This window comes from Catharus ustulatus, chromosome 25 (genome assembly GCF_009819885.2).
Source record: "Catharus ustulatus isolate bCatUst1 chromosome 25, bCatUst1.pri.v2, whole genome shotgun sequence".
Lineage (NCBI taxonomy): Eukaryota > Metazoa > Chordata > Aves > Passeriformes > Turdidae > Catharus > Catharus ustulatus.
This window is the reverse complement of record NC_046245.1, coordinates 205,006-228,662: the sequence shown is the minus strand read 5'-3', so window position 1 is coordinate 228,662 and position 23,657 is coordinate 205,006. Positions and strand designations below refer to the sequence as shown.

The following is a 23,657-nucleotide window of genomic DNA, read 5'->3' as shown; positions in this document are numbered from 1 at the left end:
AAATATAGCTCTGCTGCTCCTGAGAGCTGAGCTAGGAGCAGGCACAGGGACAGCCCCTGCCCAGTGGGAGAGGCTGGCCCGGGGCAGAGTTCATGCCCTGGAGGGGTGCCATGCCTGCCATAGCAAGGACTGTGCTCTACCCCAACCACGGCAACTAACAGTTAACAGCCTAACCCAGGGCAAGAGTAAGTTTCTCCTCCCAGTCCAACAGACACCTTCCTCTCTCACCTGCATTTCCACAGCATTGGATCATAGGAGCAAGTCCCACAGGAGATCCTGGAGCAAGGACAGGGCTGACACCAAGCTCCAGCTGGGGCATGGAGGTCCACAGTAGAGAACAACCAGGATTTAAATGTTCCCAGCCAGCCACATCCAAGCAGCAGGAAATTATTTAAACACTTTTTTCTTAAAGCAGGGTTGGCTTCCTGCCATAGCTGTGTGACCCTCTCCCAGCAGCACTGGCTACACCCATGTCAGATGTGGACACAGCCCAGCCAGGACCCCCAATGCCCACAGGAGGCAGGGACCAGCAGAGACGGGCTGAACGCATCTTGCATTGCAGGGGACAGATGCTCTTCTCAACAGGCATCACCAGTGCTTGCTATGGCAGAAAAGCCCAGGCCCTCCTGCAGCCCTGAGTCCCAGCAGAGACCATCACACACAGAGAAGGGACCTTGTCTCTGTCTACAAAAACTTGGGTAACAGGGGCAGTTTCCCCAGGGGTTGATTATTGTGACATAAGCCCATCTCTGGTCCACCAGACACCCTAGCTATGAAAATACAATTATCTGGGTTTACAATATTACAGCTCAGTATGACTGTACAACATCCTCTTGCACAAAATACTCCCCTGGCTTTATAATCTACAGTATTAAAAATAACCCAAACAATCCAGGCTGCTTTATGAGGTATTTGGTCCAAAAAAAAAAAAAAGGCAAAAGAAGCCTTGCAGATAAGGAAGAGCAAGGAGCGCAGTTGCAATGCAGGCCCTGAACCTGCCACAGATCCAGGGACTCCAGAACAACTCCCTCAAGACCCCCTTTTATTTAACACCTCATTTAGTTTCAGCCCCATACAGGTGTGGTTCCACTCAGCTCAGAAAGAAGTAGACGGGAAGAGCATCTGTGCATCACTCAGACTTTTAAGTGTATGTCCGTCCCTCCCACAATCAAGGGAGTTCTCAAGGGTTTTTACAGGTTTCTAAATCCAGAGTGCATGAGGACATTATGCTGTAGCCATCCCAACTGCTAATCAAAGCCTCTTCCAGCTGAAAAGGAGCATCTCACCCTCTCACTAAGTGTCCAGCTTCCACAGGGTGCTGGAGCAGCAGCCAGGCCCTGCCACAGCCCCACTCACCCTCTCTCCAAAACTGACCCCAAACCCATGTGATGTGGCACATAAAAAAAAAAAAAAAAAAAAATCACACTTCTAAGAAAGAAGTTCAACATTTGATGGGTAAATTGTAAAAAAAACAAGTTTATTTGAAAAAACTCAGCCTCTTAACATGAATTCTGATCAACATTTACTAGAACTTGAGAGCCATTAACCTGCTCCACGTACGTTGAGATATTTTCCAACACTAAAAAATAAAAAATAAATACGTACAAATTCTTTCCTCCCCCTTACGTGTCCTAGATGTGAGAGGTTCAGCATCCATTGCCTTAAGATCTCAGTTGAACAGAAGCAAGTAAAAGAGGTTTCTCTAACAGATAAAAGAGCAAAAGCAGAAAAAGTCTCAGGGATGTACCATCTCCACCCACCTCATCACTCTGCCCAAGGTCAGGCACCCAAAACACTTGGCTGGATGGGATGCTCTGGTGGAAACCCACCCCACGGGCAGGATGGGGCAGCACAGCCAACAGAAGCGTGAATGCCAGCACCACAACCTGAGCCCATTTCACATCCCCCAGCACTGGGCTGAGAAGAGGCACTATTGAGGCAGAGTGGGCAGGCAGGGGGGACCACAACACTCCCCAAAGAAGGCTTGTGCAAGCAGGGCTGCCCCAGCCCTGGAGTGGGTGATGCTGCCCAACAAGAACTGCAGCCATCTTTCTTCAACCTGAATATCCCATGAGAGAACAGCTACAAAAACAGAGATTTTAAAGAACTACAGTAGCTAAAGTGTTTTCAAAACATACCTAAAAGACCACCTAGAGAGCCAGGAGGCACTCAGCACGGGGTTTGAGGAGCACCTCGCCCCATGCCCGCATCTCCCCCGCAGAGGGCCTGCAGTAAGAAGCATTCGAAGCAGTATTCATCCAGGGCCGGCCCTGAAGCCCATCGTGCTTCAACAAATCCAGTATCCTGCTTTTTATGGCTTTCTAACAACAAACTCCCCAAAACACACACATATCCCCCCACCCTCAAACCCCAAGCAGAATACAGAGCTAAAGCACAGTTTAGAGTTAAGGCTTGTTCAGATTCAGCTAGATATGGAGACTGTAAGGCACATATTAGTACATTCATGTTACTGTTAAAAAGCCAGACTATAAAAGCCCCCCTGCCCCTGGACACACGAGGATACTGAATGTGTAGTCCTGTTACCTTTGTTTAACACAGATGGAAAGACAATTCAGAGCCTGTTTAAAAATGAACACCCGGTTTAAACACTTCTTACAGCCACCCAGCGCCAGCGGAGCTCTGCCCCAGCCGCCGCACCAGGGCAGCAGCGCTTCCCCGACACTCCGGGATTAAGACCGGTCCCTCACATGCGGCTCTCCTCCTCTTTGACACCATCCTCCACATTCTTCTGAGGTGAGGGGGCCACATCATTTTTTGCCTCTTTCTGCTTCTCAGCCTCATCAACATTGGTCTCTTCCTCCTTCCCTTCATTCTTCGCTTTCTCCTCCGCCTTCTGCTCCTTTGCCACCAGGCGATAGTTGATGCCCATCCCAATGAAGAGGTAGATCCCAGAGACGATCAGGACAACCCCGCAGGCCCAGTACGTGTACTTGTAGTCACCATACATGTCATTGAGCTTCCCTAAGAGACAAGAGAGGGGACAGTTTAGCAAGATGCCCCCAGAGCAGCTCCAGGTCAGGGAGATGCACCCAAGAGCAGCCCAAGCCCATCACCCTCACATTCAGGCAAGGACCTGTCCCACGTTCCTCTATTCCCTGCTCTCCCTACCCTGTGCCAGGGGTTCAGATCCCACTTCCTTGGTCATTCCTCAGATGCTGGGGCGGTCTCCTGACTGCTGCCCAGTGCCAAGGGCTGCCATGGCTCAAGGGAACCCACCACCACTCAGCAAGTCCAGACAGCCAGAGTCAAAGAATCATAGAATCATTAAGGTTGGGAAAGACCTTTAAGATCATCAAGTTCAATCACTAACCCAGCACCACCCCATTAAAACCATGTTCTCAAGTGAGTTCTCTGGGCATAGCACAACCCTACCTAGCATAGGGGGTCCCAGAAGCACAGGGCAGCACTCCACGATGGTCACTAGGCCAACAGCACTGGAGAATCGCTGAGCTCCCACCAGGTCCATCAGGGTCTCGAACAGGATTGAGCTCAGCCAGCCAAAGGCAAAGCCAAAGAAGCCAGCATAAATGCAGAAGCCAGCATAGCTGGTGGACATGGGGGCCAAGAGGTGGCAAACCCCATTGTAAATAATAGAGATGGCAAAGAAATACTGGATGCGGGGTCTGATCCACTTGGTGTTTGCTACCAGTCCCATGGAAGGTCTGGCCACCATGTCCACAAAGGCCAGTATGGAGAGCAGGAAGGCTGCAGAGTCACTAGCAATCTTCTTGCTCTTTGCATAATTGCTGAGGAAGACCAAGGGAGCGAACAAGCCAAAGAACATTATCACATTGCCTGACAGATAGAGCAGAAAGCCCCTGTGTGTGAATAGAGACAGGTCCAAGAATTTGTTGATAGTCTGGAATAACGAGGTCTTCTCTTTCTTTGCCTTTCCATCAATCAGGTCTGTGCTGGTGTCACCATCATCCTTTTTCCGTGCCTTCCCAGCCTCCTGCTGCACTTCCTTACTGACCTCTTTCTTCAGCTGGTCTGGCTTAGGACCTATGGGCCGCATCAGGGATCCAGCCACGCAGCAGTTCAGCAGGAGGCCACCCAGGATGAGGAAGCTGCCACGCCAGCCAAATATGCCAAAGAAGAGCTGGTTGACAGGTGCCAGGGTAGACAGGAAGACGGGGCTGCCTGCCATTGCCAGCCCATTGGCCAGTGGACGCTTCTTAAAGAAGTACTTGCCGATCATGGTTAAGGCAGGGTTCAGGTTGAAGGCAAGTCCAAGGCCTGCAGGAGAGAGATAAGAGGTTCAGGGCTTGGACACCCCCAGCAGCACTGGCAGAAAGCCCATGGGACAAGCAGGGTTTCAGTTCTGGGGAGTTCACAGCTCTATTTACATCTTAATCATAACATCATTTAGGTTGGAAAAGCCCTCTAAGAACATGGAGTCCAACCATTGTCCCCAGAGCAGCCAGATCCACCATTAACCCATGTCCCCAAGTGTGACATCCACACGCTTTTTGAACACTTCCAGGGATGTTGACTCCACCAGCGCCCCAGACAGTCCATTCCAACACCTGACACACCCACTTCCCAGCTGCAGGAGCAGGAGTCAGCCCCTGCTGCCAGCTAAAGATGAAGCACCCAGGCAGTGACAAGAACCAGAATTTATGCAAATTCAAACATTAACTAATAATTACTGGGTTGAAGCTGCTCCTTTCACTGCCACACTAGGGCAGAGCTATCACTTACCCCCAATGACCCCAACGCAGAAGTAGAGCTCCTCCACTGTGTTGCAGAAGGAGGCCGCGATCAGCCCACAGCCGGAGAGGCAGCCGCCTGCGATCATGATGGGCCGGCTGCCATACTTGTTCACCAGGATGCTGCTGATGGGACCTGGGCAAACAAAGGAAATGCATCCAGAGAGGAGTGATCTTTGCATGAGACACTAAATACACACATGCAAGCACACTGCAGGCTTTACTGCCACAGGATTCCAGCTTTCACACAGTGCTGCTTCTCGCAGTGAGGGAATTCAGTGAGGGGAAAGGGCTGGAGGTTCAGAGGCAGGTGCCGATAAGAGAATCACAAAATGGCTTGGGCTGGAAGAGACCTTGAAGATCATCATGTTCCAACTCCCTGCCATGGGCAGGAACACTTTGTGCCGGAACAGAACAGTTGCTGCATGGCCCATCCAACCCAGACTTGAACAATTCCAGGGATGAGGCAGACACAGTTTCTCTGTGCCAGGGCCTCATCACACCTCAGGAAGAATTTCTTCCTAAATATCTAATCTAAACCAACCATAAGAGAAAGAATAGTTGAAGCACAGAAACCTTTGACTTCTCTGAGCAAGCTGCCTTCTGTGGGCTAAAGTAGGAGCTGCCTGGCCAACAGCTGCCCTCAGAGACAGGGATTTGAGACAGGTTGAAGCCACCCACCCCATGCTGTGCTGTGGGCCCTGCCCTACTTGTGGCCACCCACTCACCCACCATAGGCTGGAGTCTCAGCCACAAAGCAACTGCATATCTCCTGGCAGAGCTTTCTAATAGAGACCAGACAAAGCTGTGAGGAAACACCTTTGGATGCAGGTGAAGCTCCCCAGGGCAGAAGCAGCACTGCCTCGGGAGAAGGGGTGCTTCTGTTTTCACTGCTACTCCTAAGGCAGGCCCTTTTAAGTGGTTCACTATCAGGAGCTTTAATCCAAAGCAAACAGTGATTAGACACTGCCAAGCATGCTCTACAGACACTAAAATGTATTTAAATACACTGAATGAACAGCCATTGAATATTAACAGACCTTGCTTTGCCATTAACAGACAGGGAGGTTGTCAACATGTTATTCATGGGTCCTCGGATGGTACTTGACCTTTTTGCCCAGTTTAAACAAATCCTGAAGCAGGTTACAAAAGCCTTGGCACTGCAGAGGCTGCCCCCTGCCCCACAGCATTCTGCTCTCTGCTACCAGAGGCTCCAATGCAATGCCAACAGGAATGGCCATGGCTCTCGTCCTGTGAGAGGCAGTAGCAGTACCTGGGAGCTGCCAGATCACAAGTCCCACAGAGCACTCAGCACTTTGCAAAACCTGGACCTTGAACTCGGCAAACGTGATGCCCCTGAACAGAGTCTAAAGGCAGCCACAGCCTTTCCTCCGGGAAGTCCATCTGGAAACAGCACACTCCAAAGGGCACTCAGCAGGAAGCCACTTAGCCGGGCAGTTCCAGGTACTCTAGGGGCAATACCCCGATCCTCACATCTTTTTTTTTAAAGGAAAAAAATTCACACCCACTCCTATTTTCTAGATTCACAGAAAGTATTTTTGACTAAACATTACCTGATCTAACTTAATTGTTCAAGCTGCTAAGAACATGTAAGTAATTGAATCTAATCCCAACATGGAGCTGACAAGGGGCATTTGACACTATCACATCCACACATCCTGATGGTGACTGCACAGGGCAGCTGTAGGGAAATGTGCTTCTTCCTCACACCTAGCCTTGCCCAGGACAGGAGCTGCCCCAGCTCTGTGAGATTCTATCAGCCCAGAATATTCCTTCACAGGATGAACTATTTTTTCAGCCTCCAAGAAAGCAGATGTCCTAGGAGATAAGGAAAATGGGATGCACACTGGGACTGCTCCAGTGCAATTCAAACTCTGTAAACAGTTGTGTTTCAGGCAGGAATGAGTGGGGCAGGAGCAGTTCCCATGCTTTAGCAGCTGGGGGATGAATCTTTATGATTCACCCAGGTAGATCTGGGGTAGTTTCAGCATCCCGGGCACCAGTATATGGACAAGTAGTTCAAGACCAGCAGCTGCTGGAATTTAATGGTAACAGTTCAGTGGAAGCTGGAAAGACATTATCACCATGGAGGGAGTGGGACACAGGGACAACCACAACTCCTGTACTGGAGGAGGGAGTTCTTACCCTTGCTGCCAGGCAGCTACAGACAATGCCCCCAGAAGAACCAGCTCTGAGCTATTGGGAGAGGAGGAATGGCCCAGATTGGGTCTCATTAAGGCAGTTACACGGTTTACAAGCTTGTTACAACATTGGAGCAGGGAAATGCGCTGGTCGCTTCGCTAGCTGAGCGAGGACAAAGCAGAGCCTGTTCCCTGCAAAGGAAAAGCCTCGTGCTCAGCCGGGAGCTGACGTCAGCTCCTTTGGATGCACAAATCCAACAAGGCTGCAGGCAACTCGCCAGCTGGGGACTGGCAGCAGGGACAAGCTCCCATTTGCCTCTGAAGTGGCCACAACAGCAGACTCACAGTGTTTCTTTCAGCCCAGCACAACACTGTGTTTGCAGGCACATACAAGACCCTGGGGCCTGGAGACCAGGAACACACTGCATGCTTCTCACCAATTAAAAACATGCAAGAAGTACTCACCTTGGGAATTAAAAGCCTTCAAAAGGCAGTTTCTGAAGGACAGGGGAGGGAGTGGAGCTGTTTTAGTTTAGATGGGTTTGCCTTATTCTGCTCATGTCTGTACTTCCAGTGCACACTGCCATCCTCAAACAGCACAAGCTGCCTACAGCACTGCTTGGCACCAGCAAGCAGTAACATGTGGCACGAGGCTTCAGAGCACTCCAAGCACAACTGAGCTGACAAGAAACTGGGGACAGATCCCTAGATACACCCACTATCAATGTCTTATCTGAAAGTGCTGCTGAGAGCAGGGCTCCCACACGTGGCACAGCAGCTCCCCAGCCTTCAGGGGGATGCTGGGAGCAAACACAGCACCTGCAGCCCACTGTAACAAGGACAAGGGCAGAATTACACAAGTTCTAATTCCCCGGAAAGATTTTACAGCTTTGCAGAGGAGGACAGATTAACCCAGTTTTTGCATTCTGGGCATTAAATAGATCTTTTTGAGCAAACTCCTTTAAGAAAACTCATTAAGGGAGGTCTTGCTCTCATTTAAGGAGAGAATTTCAAGTTTTTGCAAAATTTTGGTTGATGATGTCACTACAGCCAGGCGGGAATCACCAGCCCCCCAGCAGGAGAGCAGCATCTTGTGCTGTGATGCAGGAGCACATGTACCACTGCCTCCAGCCCACTTACCTCCTGCATACATAACAGCCAGCATGATGGAGGAGATCCAGGAGACTTTGCTGCTGGACGCATTGAAGATGACCTCAATCTCTTTGAAGAACACTGTGATAGATTTAGGGAAGGCATAGGAAAAGCCAATGGAGATGAAGGCTCCGATGACCACAGCCCAACCCCATCCTCCTTCAGGAGGCGTGTATCCTACAGGGCCTCCGATGGCCGGTGGCATCTTGAATCAAGTCGGCGATGACTCAGTCGGGGATCAAAGATCTGCAAAGGACAAAGTGTTGTCTCAGTTGAAAGCAGAATCCCTGTTCCTGGCATACAACTGCATTGCTCAAGCTTTATTTGCAAGGCTGGCACTGCACCAGCACCCCCACCACCATGAAGAAAGCTGATCCATGAGGTGAGAGCACCCCAGGATCACCAGCACAGTGGGCTACCCCAAAGCACACGCTCAGATTGCAGCTGGCCTTTAAGAGCCCCAGTCAGCACACATTTGTAAGTGACAAACTTAAGACACGACACCCTGAACTGAGCTGGAAAGGGCAGGCAGTGTCTCTGACAGCAGTCAGAGCCCATCTACATGGGCAAAGCTCCCACAGCATTTCCAGGAGTGTAACTCCAGCACTGCAAAATCCCAGGAAGCCCCTGGCCACCTAGAGCAGGAGCTGCAGACCACAGTTATTAAATGCAGACACACTGAGGGGAAGCAAGTCCCCATTCATGAGCCAAACAGGACACCCCTATTCCTGCTGAAAAAGGGGAGTTGGGTGTCACAGCACACCCACCATCCCTAAAGGTCAGGATCTGTGGCTAAACTTAGCCTGAGCAGTGACTAAGGAAGGTTCCCATATGCCCCCAGGGAAGGGGGAGGTGGATCCACACAGAGCAGTCCCAGCAGAGCCTGGTTCCCCTGTGATTTGACCCTGACAGGGCACCTCCTGACCCAACTGCATCCAAACCCTCCTCCTTGATCAAAAAAGCTACAGCAGGTTTCACAAAGCACCCAAGTATAACAACAATTCACCTAAAGAGCTCAAAACCAGAAGTGACTAGAAAACAAATCAAACAGCAAAATGCAATTCAGGCTTGCTGCAGTGTGGAATCCCCTCAGAGAGGCTGATTGGGAGTGATCCAGAGGTCGTAGGGTCAGGCTGGTCATGCATGGGCCCACGCTGCAGCAGAACTGCATCACACTCCAGAGCTGCTGTTAGTCCAAATGAAGGCTGGTCCAGGCAGCAGAGAGCAGCACAAGGCATCGCAGCAAGGAACCGTAACAGGGGCAGCTGCTCACAAACAAGGGTCACAACATGCAAAGCAACAGAAATCACTACCAGCCCCAGGCACTTCAGAAGGTGTTTTCTGATGGGCTGCAGCCCTCCCCAGCCTCACAGCCAGAGATACCCCCACCCATATTAAGCAGCATCAGCCAAGGGGCAACATTAGGCTCCTTCAGCAGAGCCTGCCCCTCGCGCCGCAGCTCTCTGCTGCTCAGGTCTGCACTCGAGGAAAAGCCACTTTCGAGCAGGAAAGCCTTTTCCAGAGCTCCTGAGGCCATACCAGGCAGTGACAACTTCAAAGCAGTGTGGTGCTGGCTCAGAGAGGTGCAGCCTCCTATTTATAGCCTGTATCCGCCCCAGCTCACAGCGATTACCATCTCAATCCATGGCTGCTGACATGCCAGCATCCACCTGGCAGATCCCTATAGCACACACTACAGGACTACAGGCTCCTGCCTTTCCACTCACTCTGTGTCACTTGGTGCACATCTGAGGCTGGGATCCCGGTGTCCTGGTCGAAGCACAGCTGGTGATCCAGTCATGGGGAGATCCTGCTCCTTCCCACCTGGCACTGGAGGTACCGGCAGCAGTTATCTGATACAGCACCAGGTATGCCAGAGCCACCTGACACCTGGACGCAGTGATGCCTACCAGGTGATGCCCCGGACCCACACGAGGCAAGAGGAAAAAGAGCACAGGAGGTCTGTTTCTATAAGCTGCTAAGACTGGTTTAGTGTGACCCAGACAATGATTTTTCCCTGGCAGGGTATTTTCCTGCATCCTGGCCAGTGCAACACATGACCATCACGAGCAGCTCCAAGCCACCCGCCACTCCAACAAAGGAATCATTGACAAGACGCTGCCCCTGGCACGTCCACAGCTGAACTATGCCCAGGAGCCAGAGCCTGTTTCTTCTGATTCCCCCTCTGGGACTCACCAGGATGAGCCCTTATCTAGGGTCTCTGTCTGCAGGCAGATCCCTGAGCCAACACACATCTGTGGGCACCCACCCAGGACCAGCAGCCACGGAGGGAACTGCCAGGCTCCACAGAGACTCCCAATGGACTCTGGTCTCTTGGAACAGAGAGCAGCCCACCCACCCACCATGAACACTGGGAATTGCTGAACATGCCCTCCCCACACAAGCTACACACTAGAGTTTCCACTACCTCTTGGTCTGAGTCACACTGAGCTTTCACAGCCTTCAGTGAACCCTAAAGCATCATGCAACCACACATTTACCCAAAACATTTTTGAAAGCTGAAACTACCAGGTGCAGGCTTCCCAGCAAGGAATATAATCAACTTATGAGCACTAATTAAAACTACAGGCAATAAAAGCCATCCAAAGCAAAGGCTGAGGTGGTTCTGATGAGGTGCTGGGGATTTTGCCCTCCTGTTCCTGATACATATACACTGGTTTAATTCTTCCACTGCTCCCAAGGAGCTCAACTGCTTCAAAATAACTGTGGCTTGGTTCATTTATTTTTTCTTCCCTTACAAGCAGCATTCCTCCTCCTGCGGGTGCTGAGATGGCATCTCTCTGTAAAATAAAAGGCTTCTGGCAGGTTAGACATGACCTCTCTTGCATTGCTGAGGCACAGTGAAAAACCTTGGGCTGAACGTTTTGAAATCAAAGATTCCCGAAGTCTGACACCAGAGAGTTTATACAGGGAGCTCTGCATGCCACAACACTTTTCCCTGACTCACTGAAAATATCCTTATTAAGAAAGACTAGTTTTAGAAAGCTCATCCTTTAACCACATTAGGCTTCTTGACTATTTACTCCTTACCCCGACACAGTAGTTTCAAACGAGCAAGAAAAAAATAAAGCACACGTAAGGCAGCCAGCCCAGCTGGAAAGATTCCCTCCCTTTTGCAAAAAGGGAAATTTTAAAAAACAAAACCAAAACAACCGGAACACATATTTATGACATTGTCAGCTCTGTGAAATTCTTCAGTTTTGGAAGAGCTGCCACGTAAGATGTGATTAGAAATCAAATTCACAGCTGCCAGGCAGCCAGTTACAGTTCGCCCTATTAGGAAATAAAATAACCATATTTGCAGTCTCATTAAGACTGATGAGATGAAGTAATGACTGAGTATCACAACTGCTCCCTATAAAATTCCTGACTAACCTGCAGGAATGGGTAGCCTACAGCCACCTTTCCTCAGCAACAGTGAGAGCAGGAATTGAGGCAATGAGGATGGTATCACCTCAAAACAGATCCTCCAGGAGACTAAAGCCCTGCCATCTCCTAGGTCCCATCCATAAGCCATTATCCTTTCTCCAAAGGGGCCCAGAACAGTACAATTTCAAGACTTTTAGTTACATAATGCAGTAAATTGCTGCACTTTTGAAAGCTCAGATTGGCAGGACTCCAGCACAGAAAGACAGAGGCTCACATTTATAAAGCACTGCAAATGCCCCTAAGTATTTCTGGGGCAAAGACTTCAATAAAGTGGCTCACACTGCTTCTCTGGGGTCAGAGGAAGAGGGACATTCCCCCATCCAAGCAGAGGCACAACACGCCTCTGCCTCTACTCATACATGCCTCCAGCTCAAGGCTTCCCTACGTGGGGCATACACTCAGCTGCATCGGTCGCCCTCCGAGCTCACAAAGCCTTTCCCCTGGAGCAAGGCAGGCAGGGAGCCCCAGCTCTTATTCCCATGGAGCATAACGGTTAGAGAGCCCAATATCTTCCTCCCACAATCCATCATCAGCCCAGTGCCCACACAGCCCTGTGCTGCTGTCAGCAGAGGTTCATCCAGCATCTCAGCAGGTAAAATGCACAGTGGCTCATTCCAGCCCTGCTGTCTTGGCTTGCTGCTCCTCCTGTGCTCCCCCAGCTTCTGAGATGGACATAGCGTTGTCCAGAGCAGGATCTCCACAGCAAAAAGACATCCAGGGATGTCTCAGCTATCTAACGGCCATTTGGGCCCCTTGTGCCCTCATCAGCTGAACCCAGCCTTTGGTTCAACACTGAAACACCTAGGCCAGGTAAGATGGGCACAAAGCTGTCCCTTGCTTGCAGTACAGATTGCACTCCCCAAGGGAGCTCTTCCCTCAAGCTCCCAGCAGAATTAGCCCAGCCCAAAGAATTAGCCAAAGGATTAGCCACATCCACCCCTCCCAGCACAACCTCCCAAGCCCAGCTCACCACAAGAGGCTCTTCCAGCGCTCAGCATAGGGCCATAAACATCCATGGAACATTTGCCCAACATAGGGAGCTGGCAGGCCCCCAACATCCCTTCCAATCCACGAAACTAAACTGAGATCTCTTGCTGGGGAAATGAAGGCGCTGGCAATCACCAGCTGTTCACAGCCAACAGCACTATGGCTTCAAATTCGGCCTTTTTGTGGCCCGAAGTAAGATGAAATAGAGATTGTCAGGAGTTGAGACACCACTTTCACCAGTTTTAAGCGGGTTTAGAGCATTATGCACAGAACTCTAATTCCAGCAGGCACCCACAGCCTGGATTTAACCTGGCAACACATGGCCTACGTGACTCCCCAGTGCTTCCAAGGGCTCCGCACCAGGACAATAGTCAATTGAGGCCCCGCTCAGCCCCAGCCTTTGCTGCCAGGGTGAGCCAAGGTCAGCAGCACAGGCAGGGCTTACTCAAGGCCAGCAGCTCGCACAGGCAAGCTCAAGGTTTTGGCCAGAAGCAGCCCAGCCCACTCAGTGCCTCTTCCCATCAGGGATGGCCAACAGGCTCCCAGACATGCCCCGGTCTGCCAGCACCAGTGTGCAGACAGACAGACGCCATGGGGCACAGCACTGGCAGCTGCCCTCCGCCAGCTCCCCCACCGGCAGCACGAGCCTCAGCCCGCAGAGGCAAGATCATCCTGCTCACCCCAGCGGGCATGACCACAGACTTTCCCTAGACACTTCACAGTTGGTCTCTGGTAGACGCAGCCCCTCAGCCCCCAAAATGCTCCCAGTATGGCACGAGGCAGAAAACTGCCCTGCAAAATGAGATGTTGGGATAGTCTGTCGGCAGCTTTGGGGGTAGTCAAACAACCAGAGAGATGAGCAGCTATTTATGTCCACCAGAGAAGCTCCCACCTGAGGCTGTTGTGCCTCGTTGCTAACATCAGCAATGCTCTGTAAGGATCGTGAATCTTACAGGTGTGAGAAAGCATAAAGTCAAGCTTAAGCAAGCCCAAGGGAGAAAGCCTGGTTTATTTCTACACCAGAGCCTTGCCGCAGTCATGGCTCCTCTAGAGCCCTCTAACCCAAAACTCTGCAGCCAGAGGTGTTTGTAGACCAGTTACAAGAATGTTATGCAAAGCAAGCAGCTCTTACATGTCATCTGGGCTCACATCAGCTTCAGCATCCACCACAGCACTTAGAGTCCCCTCTCTAACTGTCCCCCCATCCCTAGGAAAGGGATTCTCACAGCACCAGCTGTCAGCAAGCCCCTGCCCCAGGAGGGCACAGGGAGTGCTCAAGCCCCTGTAGAGGGTTTCCCAGTCACACCCTGAGCACAAGCCATGCTCTGCCAGAGAGTTGATCCTCCCTGCACCAGCAGTGCTCAGGAACGCTCCCAGGACATCCTGTGCCCGCCCGGAAATCCTCAGAATGAGAAAAATGTAGTATGGAATAGCATCGGCATTCTTTCATTAGAGACCCACAATGCCAACCAGAGACAGCTCCGGGTGTCTTGACAAAGCAGGGGGCTGCAAAATCACAAAAAGTCACAGCGGTCACCATCAAACAGAACTGGCTGTCACTTCCCTAAGAGCAGGAGTCTGACTTTTGATCCTAACCACTGCCATGTTATTGCTGCCTTCGAGCCCTCAAACCACAGATGAGTAAGCACTGGGATGGAGGTGGGACATGCACACCAAGGACCCAAAAGCACAAGGACGGAGGTGGGAGAGGAGGTCACACCAAGGACCCAGGAGTACACAGATGGAAGTGGGACACTCACACCAAGGACCCAGCCCTCAAACCAGGACCAAGGCAGCACTGGGATGGAGGCAGAAGGCACACCAAGGGCCCAGTAGTACTCCAGTGATTGTGGTTTCAGTAATTAGCTATAGCCCCATGTGGATTTTCCTTGGCTACAGAACAGCTATTCTGCAGCAGCTCTACGGGCATAGTGACTCATACTGATACCACTGGTGAGACGCTCCCACTTTAAGAGTCTGTTATAGGCCAGTTCTGGAGAAGGAAATGGGAAAAGCCATAAAAGTGCAACAGTACATTTGCACCACAGGGAGATGCACCTCCCAAGCCTACGTGCAGCTTTTCAACTCCTCATAAAGGAGATATAAAATGACAGCATGAAAGCCACTGGCTATTTTCCACCTTAGCTGCCAGATAAATCAGGCCAACTGTGCCAAATAGGAGCCAAAAGAAAGCACATGCGACCATTCACGCCTTTTCCAGGTAACACCTCCAGGAAGGGAACAATGTTTCATACCTTCCCAAGAGTGGACAGCCACAGCCACTGCCACCACTTTGGGCAGGGAGCTTTGCCACACACTAGCAGAACTTATTTGTAATTAGGAAGTCCATCACCCCAGCGGTTTATTTACGACCAAGAAAATGCCTCCTCAATAAAGGCACTAACATCCTGGAGCTCAGCACACCGCAGCTGTTCCCTGTCCTGGTCTATTTCTCAGCACTGCTCCTTTCCTTCCAGACATAGCCAAGGAAACCTCAGAGCAAAGACACCTAGGAGAATTCAACAGCACTAAATTACCTCACTTAGCATGAAAATGGGATGCCTGTGGAACACAGAAAGACTGAAGGCTCACAGAAAGGCACAAAATCAGAATCACTATACCTGCTTCCTTGTGATGCAACTAAGAAAACCCACCTTTTTCCTCAGAAGAAACTTAAAGCTGGAGAACATGAGTGCAAAAGGTCCACCCTTAAAGGCCAGGCTGTGAGCACTCAGGCCATTTACTGTTTCAGGACACAAATCCCACCTCTCCTGCCACAGGTACAATTCACAATTTCCTTCTGATCCTCCTGTTCGCACTCATCCCTTTGCCTGAGTCAACTTTCAAACCCTCCAGCGTTGTTCATTTTCATGATGCATTTATGCACCCTTCAGCTGCAGGACTCCTGCCCGACCTGCAACACTCACTCCAGTGGCACGTCTGGAGCCCAGTCCCACTGAGCTCCCCAATCGTCTCACCCTGGGGCCAGCAAACACCTGCCAAAGGCCTCTAGGTTTCAACCAGAGCAGACCCCAGGACCAGAGCTGGTAAGTGCTGGCACTAGCAGCATTATGACAGCCCCTTGCTGCCCAGCGAGTGTAAGCTACTACTGGCCACCAGTGAACTCCAGCAGCCCCAGCTTTCTGCTGCTGGTCACTGCAACACCTCACTGGCTGAATAATTCGCACACCGGAGGAAGGATGCACGTCCCAAACATGTATGGGGCCATCAAGACCTTGCTACCACGTCCTCCCTGAGGAAGGCAGAAACAAGCACTAAGGGCGCCTTTCCTGGAGCCAGAGCTTAGTTCCGCAGACCATCCTGGCATCGCAGCCAGCAGGGGATTACGGTGCTGAAGGACTTGGGTGAATCAGACCTGAGCAGCCTCGAATGTCCGAGGTCCACTCCGAGCACCTGCCAAGAGAAATCACCTGAAAGCAGGTGCGGGCGGTAGTGCACCCCCATAACGAAGACCCACTCCCAGGACATGGTTCCCACGCAGCTCCCTGCCTTTATCAAGGGCCAAACACACAGTGATCACGTCTTCCCTGAGCCCCAGCGTTTATCACGCACCTTCAGATAGCGCGGAGACTCCCCCGTCAGGCCCCACAAACACGCTGGGGGAGCGGCCTGAGGGGCCGGGCAGGGGGAATGAGGAGCTCCCCGGAACAGGGAACCCCCACCTCGGGGTAAACGGGCTATCCGGGCCCCCCGAGGCCACCACCATTCATCCTCACTGTTCGCCGCGAGAAGGAGGCCAGGGAAATCCCGACCCCAGGGCGCTACTGCCAGTGAGAGAGGGACGAGGGCAGCCGGGGCAGGGTACTGTGGGATCCTCACCACGCGGCCATACCAGAGCGGGAACAAAACATGGCTCCCCCCTCAGATCGGGGGCGGGGGAGACCGAAGCGGCGGTTCCAACACAGCCAGAAACGCTGGTGTGGAACCAACCAGCCACCGAAAGGACCGGCTGCGCGACCAGCCATGGAGGCGGCCCCCCCACCTCAAGAACGGCCCAGGACCCTCACCCGCTCCAGGACCTCTCAAGCCGGGCCAGGAGCGGCGGCCCCGGGTAGCGCGGAGCCGCCAGCGTGCGTGGGGCTTCCAGAGCCGAGCTCCTGACCCCGAGCCCCCCCCCATCCCGTTCGCTCGCCCGCTCGTCTCGTCCCGCCACGTGGGCCGCCCGCACCTACCTGCGGGTGCCGCCGCCGCCGAGTGCGGCCGCCCCCGCCCCCGCTGCTATAAGGGCGGAGGGGCGCGGGGACGGGGCGTGCCCGGCCGAGCTCCGCCCCGCACGCGCCGCGCGCCGGGCCCCCCGACCCCTGCCCGCCCCCACGAGCCCCGCGGCCGGCGGGCCGGGCCGGGCCGTGCGCCTCAGCACGTACCGCCCCGAGCCTGCGGGCCCCGCCGGCGGCGGGACGGGGCGGGGGGCCGGCTGTGCCGGGAGCCGGCTGTGCCGGGAGGCCGCGCCGGATGACACTGCCCGGCGCAGCGGCAGCGCGGGACTTCCCTGAACTTGTCCCACGGAGTGACTCGGCGCAAGAGTTCCACTCGCTGAGCAGGAACAGAGGGTCCACTTGCCCCTCACTGCGGGGCCCTAATCCCTCCCGGGGGTCCCGGACACGCTCCCGAGAGTCCTGACCCCACTTGTGAGATTGCTGGCCCTGCTCCCGGCGGGCCCTGACCCCACTCCCGGGAGTCTTGGACCCCTTCAGGTGCAGAATGCTGCACAATGTCTGTATTAAAACCCGTCAGCACTTAATAATCCATTAAAATTGAAATCCATTGCCTGACGATTGTGCTTTTGTGTTCGCCACAACATTTCTTAGCGTCGCCAGCCCTCGCTGGCAGCTGTGCTCCCATGAAGGCAAGGAAACTCTGCCGGGGGGACATTTGTGGTGGATCATAGTTATTTCAGCTGGGCCTTTGTGCCCAGGGTTGTGAAGGAGCTGGATGCTCTCACCATTTCACTCAGTTTGGTTCTGCAGGGTCAAACAGTCCCAGGCTCTGGGTGCCAAACACCTCGCTGTGTGGGAGAGGTCCTTGCTGGTAGCATGTTCCCATCCCACGCAGAGCTCCTCAACTCTGGATGCAAACCAGCCTGTGGCAGCCATGCAGCCCATGTTCTTCACTCCCCACATGTCCCAAGTCCTGCACAAAGGGACTGTTACCTGGGAGTGTTTTTCTCTGGCTGCTGTCCCCCAAAGCCTAATGATGCTATTTGGCTTCTGGGTTGCATGTCTAATGCTCTATTTTTATTTTTTTTTTTACAGCCAAAAGAAGAGTAGTGTAGTTTAACTGTGAGTCAGGGAAGGAAAAGAACGGAATAAACAGTGACAGTCCACAGATGGAGATGGAGCAGCTGTGAGGAGGTGCGAGTGCTTCCATATCAAAGGAACCACTGCTCCTCCATCAGAGCAAGCGTGGTCACGGGTGTTCTCTGAGCGTGTTGAGGCATTGAATGGACCAGGTGCATTCAATAAAAGGCCAGGGACTACAACCAACTCTTTCACCCACTTCTGAGGTGAGACACCATAGCCCAAAAGAGTGAGTGGGTGGGAGGATCTCTTGATCCATCTGTTCCTGTGTGACTGAGCAGGGAGAGGCCTGCGCTCTGCTTTGCTTAGACAACAAGATAAATAACAATTCAAAGGGGCAATTTTGAATCAAACTCCAAGTGGCGCTTGGCTCTGCTGTGAAGATCCTACCTAGGCTCAGATGCTCTGCACTGCTGGGGACGAGCAGTTGGAAGTGCTGTGGAGAATCTAAGGTGGAACATGGTCTTCCAGTTTTCTTTGAGAAGACCCAGTGCTGGTGGGAAGCCAGAGAGCATGTCCTTCATCTGGTACTGATGTGCAATGTGGGTTTTAGAGTAATGCGCAAAACAGGAGGCTGGGGATGGCAGAGCTCAACTGAGCAGATAGCTGCCAGCGCAGTGACGGGCTGGAAGGGCAGGTGAGAAGCTGCAGGACATCTCTGCTGTTCCTGTTCCTGCTGTTCCTGTTGCTTCTCTGTCTTACTGAAAATGGGAAGGAGTCCTCCCTGCTCTGTGCTGCTGCATTTTTGTCTCATTTAAAAGACGGATTTAGTATTAATCCTATTAGGAATTTTTTTCTTGTGAGGAAAACAGGATATTGTTTCAGGATATTGGGCAACAAAGCTGTCCTTGAAAAGCAACACTAAGCAGCCTTGCAGTCGTGCTTCTGACTGCATTTGTGGTGGACACTAATCAAGGTCAGCATCCGGGACAGCCAAACCATTTCATTTCCAGAATGAGAGACGCCTCAGCAGAGCAGTACAAAATCAGGTTTTCTGTGTTCCACTCTAAACACTAAGGACCTCTCAAAACATAATAATTAGTTCTGATTTCTCTTGGAATTAATGTCTCTAGCAGATGTAGAAGTCTAGTCCTCATCTGTCATGAATACACATGTCCTGCTTGATAAGAGAAGTAACAACATGAGTCCAAATCCAGGAATTATTGGAAATCTCTTGGGAAGGTCTGTTCTATTGAGATATCCATCCTAGTTTCCTGACTAGGCTTTGGAAAAGGGTTTTCTGAACATTTGGATTGACATTTGACTTCAACTAAGCTTCCAGGCTCTGAATTTACCCCATGACAATGGAAGCAGAGTAGAAGGCATCAGATCACTGTCCTCACAGAATGTGCAAGTTCTCCTCCATGGATGATATAGGTACGACATTGTTCAGGGGTATATTGCTGTAACAGCCTCTGTCATTGTTTAGAAGATAATCTGCCTTAGAAAGAAAGGGCCTGCTAAGATGTTCAAAATGGCCACTAACACCATGGAAGGCTTCTGTGGTTGTGTTCATTTTTATGCTCATTTAGGTCAACACTTTTTACCTGTCTGAGCTCCCATTGCTGCTCTGTTGCCCCCTGTGTCAGGCTCACACACATGTGCCCCAGTGATGCACTTAACAAGGTTGTGTGTCCCCAGCGATCCCCCTTGGATCCTGACACTTGTGGCCTTGTCAGAGAGATCTGCATTTGCCATCATGAAGAGCCCCATACTTGTTACCTAGTGGCAGTGGAGGTAATTCCTTATCAAAATCGGTTGTTGGGGCACTGTACGACAAGTGAGTGGTGAGGTAGTGATTTGAGTCATGAGATGATGTGAGGCCAGCAGAAGGAGGATCATCTCCTGAAGTCTGTCTCAGGAGCCCTGACCAAAAGGAACTGCCACCTCCCTGGGAGATCCAGGGGAGGAGGAGTGAGGAGGATGGTGTGGAGTGGTGGCAGTCAGAGGCAAGTGGCAGCAAGTCAGAGGCAACTGGCAGCAAGTCAGCTGGTCCTGCTGTTCCAGATGGGAAGAGGGCAACTGTGCCCTGTAGAGAGCCTTGCCTGCTGCATTTGCTTTGATCTATCTTTGCTGCATCCTGCCTAAGAAAGAGGAGCCTGTGCTGGCTCCAGCTGCATCCTGGAAGCTGCCACTCCTGCTCTTTGCTGCCAGAAGCAACTCCCTTTCCTTGGGAGTTTGCCTAGAAATAAAGGATCCTTGACCACATGGAGACCACATGGCAAAAGTTGAGATGTCACCATTGCTGTAGTCCTCCCTTGTCTGTTGCACTGTGCCTCTTCCCCATGCTCTGGGGTAAGAGCTTCCTGGCTCTGTTCAATGGGCCCCTCATGCTACAGACTGCACAAGCACATCACCTTTGGTCAAGGCACTTACCTGGCACAAGAAATAGTATCTCTGTTCCTCGTGCCCCTCCATTCCTGGGCCAGAGAAGGTGAGGCTATTCAATGTCCTTTTTCCAATACTAATTCAATGCTCTGTGAGGACTCACTTATGAGGGTCTCTGCTCTCTCTTCGAGGAGTGTGTGGGCTGCTGTCCTTCCCATATGATTGCTATCCCGTATGTTCCCAGTGCAGTGACTTGCTCTTCCCACATTCTCCTTCCTTGTTTCCCGAGTGCTGGCTGCCCGACAAGCATGTCTTGGCAGCACCAGTCCTCACTCAAGCAGGTAACTCATCCTTTAGGGTCTGTAGCCAGTGCTGCCAGTGCATCCATGCAGGCAGGGGAAGGGGCTCGTGTTTCTTCTAGCACGAGGAGCTTGGTGGGTGAATATCACCCCAGGGAGTGACAGCCCACTGGAATGGAGCATCACCATGGAGAAGACACAGAGGTGATGCTGCTGGATGAACACCTAACTGCATCCAAGCCACACTATTGTTGTCTTCAAGCTGGGGTCACCCAAACCGGTCTGACCAGCACAAGATCCTGTTCTGCTACATACATCAGATGCTGGGATCATCTTTATCCAAAAGCTTTCTGGCAGAGCTGGGGACCCCTGAGGCAAGAGGCGAGGGTACTGGGTCAGGCCACAGCAGTGGGTGTCCTTGCTGTGTCCAGCTCTCCCGTGGGATCTCTGCTGTCCCAGAACATGCTGTTTTAATGACTCTATTCCTGTTCTTGGGGTGGGGAGGAAAAGGTGGGGGCTCAGCAAATAATTTAACCATATCCTGCACCAAATAACTTCATATGTCAATAACATTCATTTGAAATGCTCACCTGCATTTCATTCTCCATTGTATCCCTGCCCAGAGAGGCTGTTGCCGTCTGGTTTCAGCCTGCTCTGCATGATCCCTGGCTGTCAAGAGATTGGTGGCTTTCCTAGCCATGTCTCTTGATCTCCAAACAGACTTCAGCACTTCTCCCTCTCCACACAATGCTTCTTTAGTTTTCACTGCTGGTGGGTTTGTTGACTGGGCTGCTTCTGAGAGGATGCTACCTTCAGTGAGCTCCGGGTAGTATCACTATGGGGATGAGCTGGAGCTCTGGGCTGTGCTCCAGTTCTGTTTCTCCTTTGCAGCATCTACAGCGGCTGTTTTATTGGAATATTGCACAAAGCCAGGCTTCTCTCTGGAGTACTTGACATTTTTGGTCCTGCTCTCAGGGGAGCTTGGCCATCAGTAATGAAAAGAGAGAGAAAAGTGGGACCTGCACCACACTGCCAGCAATGCCCCAGCCTGTGCAGCTGCCTGTCTCTTCAAATGCCCAGCCCCCAGCCCATCAGGCTGCATGGAGGTGAGCAGGGGAGACAGGAGAACCAGCACTGGCTGAGTGTGTCACTGTTTCTGCCTTCCCCTTGCTGGCAGGGTCCAGTGGCAGGATGGCCACGATGTGCTCCCATCCCACACTGTGAGCGCACAACCTATTGTGTGCATGTGTAAATACATATTTGTGCTGCCTTTTCCCAAAACCCCTCTTGTTCTGTTCCCAAAGAGCCTGGAATGACAATGTCAGGAAAACCTCTGTCCCCCGGCTTGCTTTGACCATGCTTGTTTAGAGGAAAGATCCCCGGAGAGGAGCTCACTGCTGCCCTGACAAGGGGCATGTCCCGACACAGGCTTGCTGCTGGCAGGCAGGGGGCCCCAGCTCTGAGCAGGGAGAACACGCTGCAGGCTCTGCTCCCTCCTAGGGCCCAATTCAGCATCATTTCTGACCCTGGGCAAAAGGGAACAAAGAGCAGTGGCCACGGCTGGCTCACTTGGAGACAGCTCTTTGTGAAGTAGGTCAGGTGCTCTCCCTGCACAAACACAGGCCTAAGTCCAGCACCACCAAAGTACACTGATACTGGAGGCAGCCCTTGCCCCAGAACAGGTTTTGGGGACTTTGCCTTTTGCTGCCAGGGAGATGGGTTTTCATGCCCTGCCAGTAGCCAAGCTCAGGCCAAGATGCAGGTGATTTGTCCTTGGGAAGCTGCTCCTTTACTACCACATCCACCACTTGTCAGCATCTTCCCCCCACCCCATCCCACTAGGATGGTCTCCCCACTCTGCCCACTCACCCTGCTTGGTCTGCCCATTCTGCAGGTCGTCATAGAATCATAGAAACATTTAGGTTGGAAGGGACCTTCCAGATAATTTCATTCCCACACCTCCCCACAACAGGCAGAGATGCCACATACTAGATCAGGTTCCCCTCTTCTCTCTGAAAGAGTGTTGTCCATAGTGGTGAGCAGAAAGAAGGATGTTTTGGGAAAGAAAATATATTTACAGAGCCCAAGTCCTGTCTTCCTGCATTACTGGAAATAAGGTTTGGACACTGTGAAGTGTCCACCAAAACTAGCTCTCACTGGCAAATTCAGTCCTGCCTTCTCCACATGCTGTTTTGTGTTGGGTTTGCACACACACTGGTGACTGAGCTCTACAGAGAGGAGGAGTTACATAAAGCAATTTAATGAGTCTTTTGTGCAAGCTGTAACTTCTTCTTCAACTGGATAGGTGCCTCATGAACCGGCTTTTGACCCATCACCCATCATGGTGGCACAACCACCCATGGCTTGACAGCTACAGAGGCACAGGGTGTGTGCACCGGGCTGGCTCCAAAAACCCTCAGCAGAAAATAGTTGCAACAACCCCAGTTACTAAATCCCTGATATTCCACAATCAGAGAAGAGGGTTAAATGTGCCTAATAAGCTCCTTCTAAATTGCCATTACCTCTCTAATAATAGCTGATAAGCCAGTCTTTTGTGGGACAACAAACATTTCTGTTATTCCCCAAACCCAGCTTGGGAATAAATAAAGCCAGCTCTTGTTTTAAAGCAGGAGGTCATGCTTCATCTTAGGATAAACGCACTGCTACCCTTTCCGTGGTTTACAAGCTTAAAGGAACAAAAGTGAGTGCTACAAAATGTCACAGAATATTTGATTTTAAGGGAGCAGCTAAAGACAAGTCATAGAGATCGTCACTGAGCTCCCTCCACGTGTGTGTTTAGCAGATAATTTGTTGTCATCCCAGTTCAAAGTTAACCTGCTAGAAAGCTGCTGTGGGAGAGTTAGTTGATCTGCAGTGTTTCAGATTTCCACGTTTCAGTTGGACGCAAACTAAAAAACCTCAAAAAGCTTGTTTTTGATTAAGCCTGTTGCTGCCGGATACAAATACTTACCTTCTGGGTGGAAGTTCATTAGGGCACAAGCACCAAACATGATTAATCACACAGTGCCCAGTGCCATGGCTTGGGTGGTGGCAGCTCTCAATGCTGCCCTGTGGTTTTCACTTCCCTGTCCTGAGATGGAGAGACGAGGGAGGAGGAGGAGGAGGAGGAGGACAGAATTTCCTTACACCCCTCTGTCTTTGGGGGTTCAGGCACCAGCCCGGGTGGGCCAAGGTCTCAGGCCTCTGCACTGGCTGCCCTCCTCTCCGAGC

At 51.8% G+C, this 23,657-nt stretch overlaps 1 protein-coding gene across 3 annotated transcripts; it reads right to left on the bottom strand.

Moving 5' to 3' along the window:
- Positions 1–1,456: 1,456 nt before the first annotated feature.
- Positions 1,457–16,760, bottom strand: SLC16A1 (solute carrier family 16 member 1). 3 transcript variants are annotated; one of them, XM_033080177.1, is made up of 5 exons: positions 16,675–16,760; positions 8,033–8,290; positions 4,723–4,866; positions 3,394–4,257; positions 1,457–2,982 (listed from the first exon to the last, which is right to left on the bottom strand). In XM_033080177.1, exons 2-5 carry the CDS (start codon positions 8,247–8,249, stop codon positions 2,705–2,707), a joined length of 1,503 nt encoding a protein of 500 aa, XP_032936068.1. In that variant the 5' UTR covers positions 8,250–8,290; positions 16,675–16,760; the 3' UTR covers positions 1,457–2,704. The 3 variants fall into 3 exon arrangements, with proteins under 3 accessions (XP_032936068.1, XP_032936069.1, XP_032936066.1); XM_033080178.1 differs by lacking the exon at positions 16,675–16,760 and adding an exon at positions 15,858–15,900; XM_033080175.1 differs by lacking the exon at positions 16,675–16,760 and adding an exon at positions 9,772–11,108.
- Positions 16,761–23,657: the final 6,897 nt, after the last annotated feature.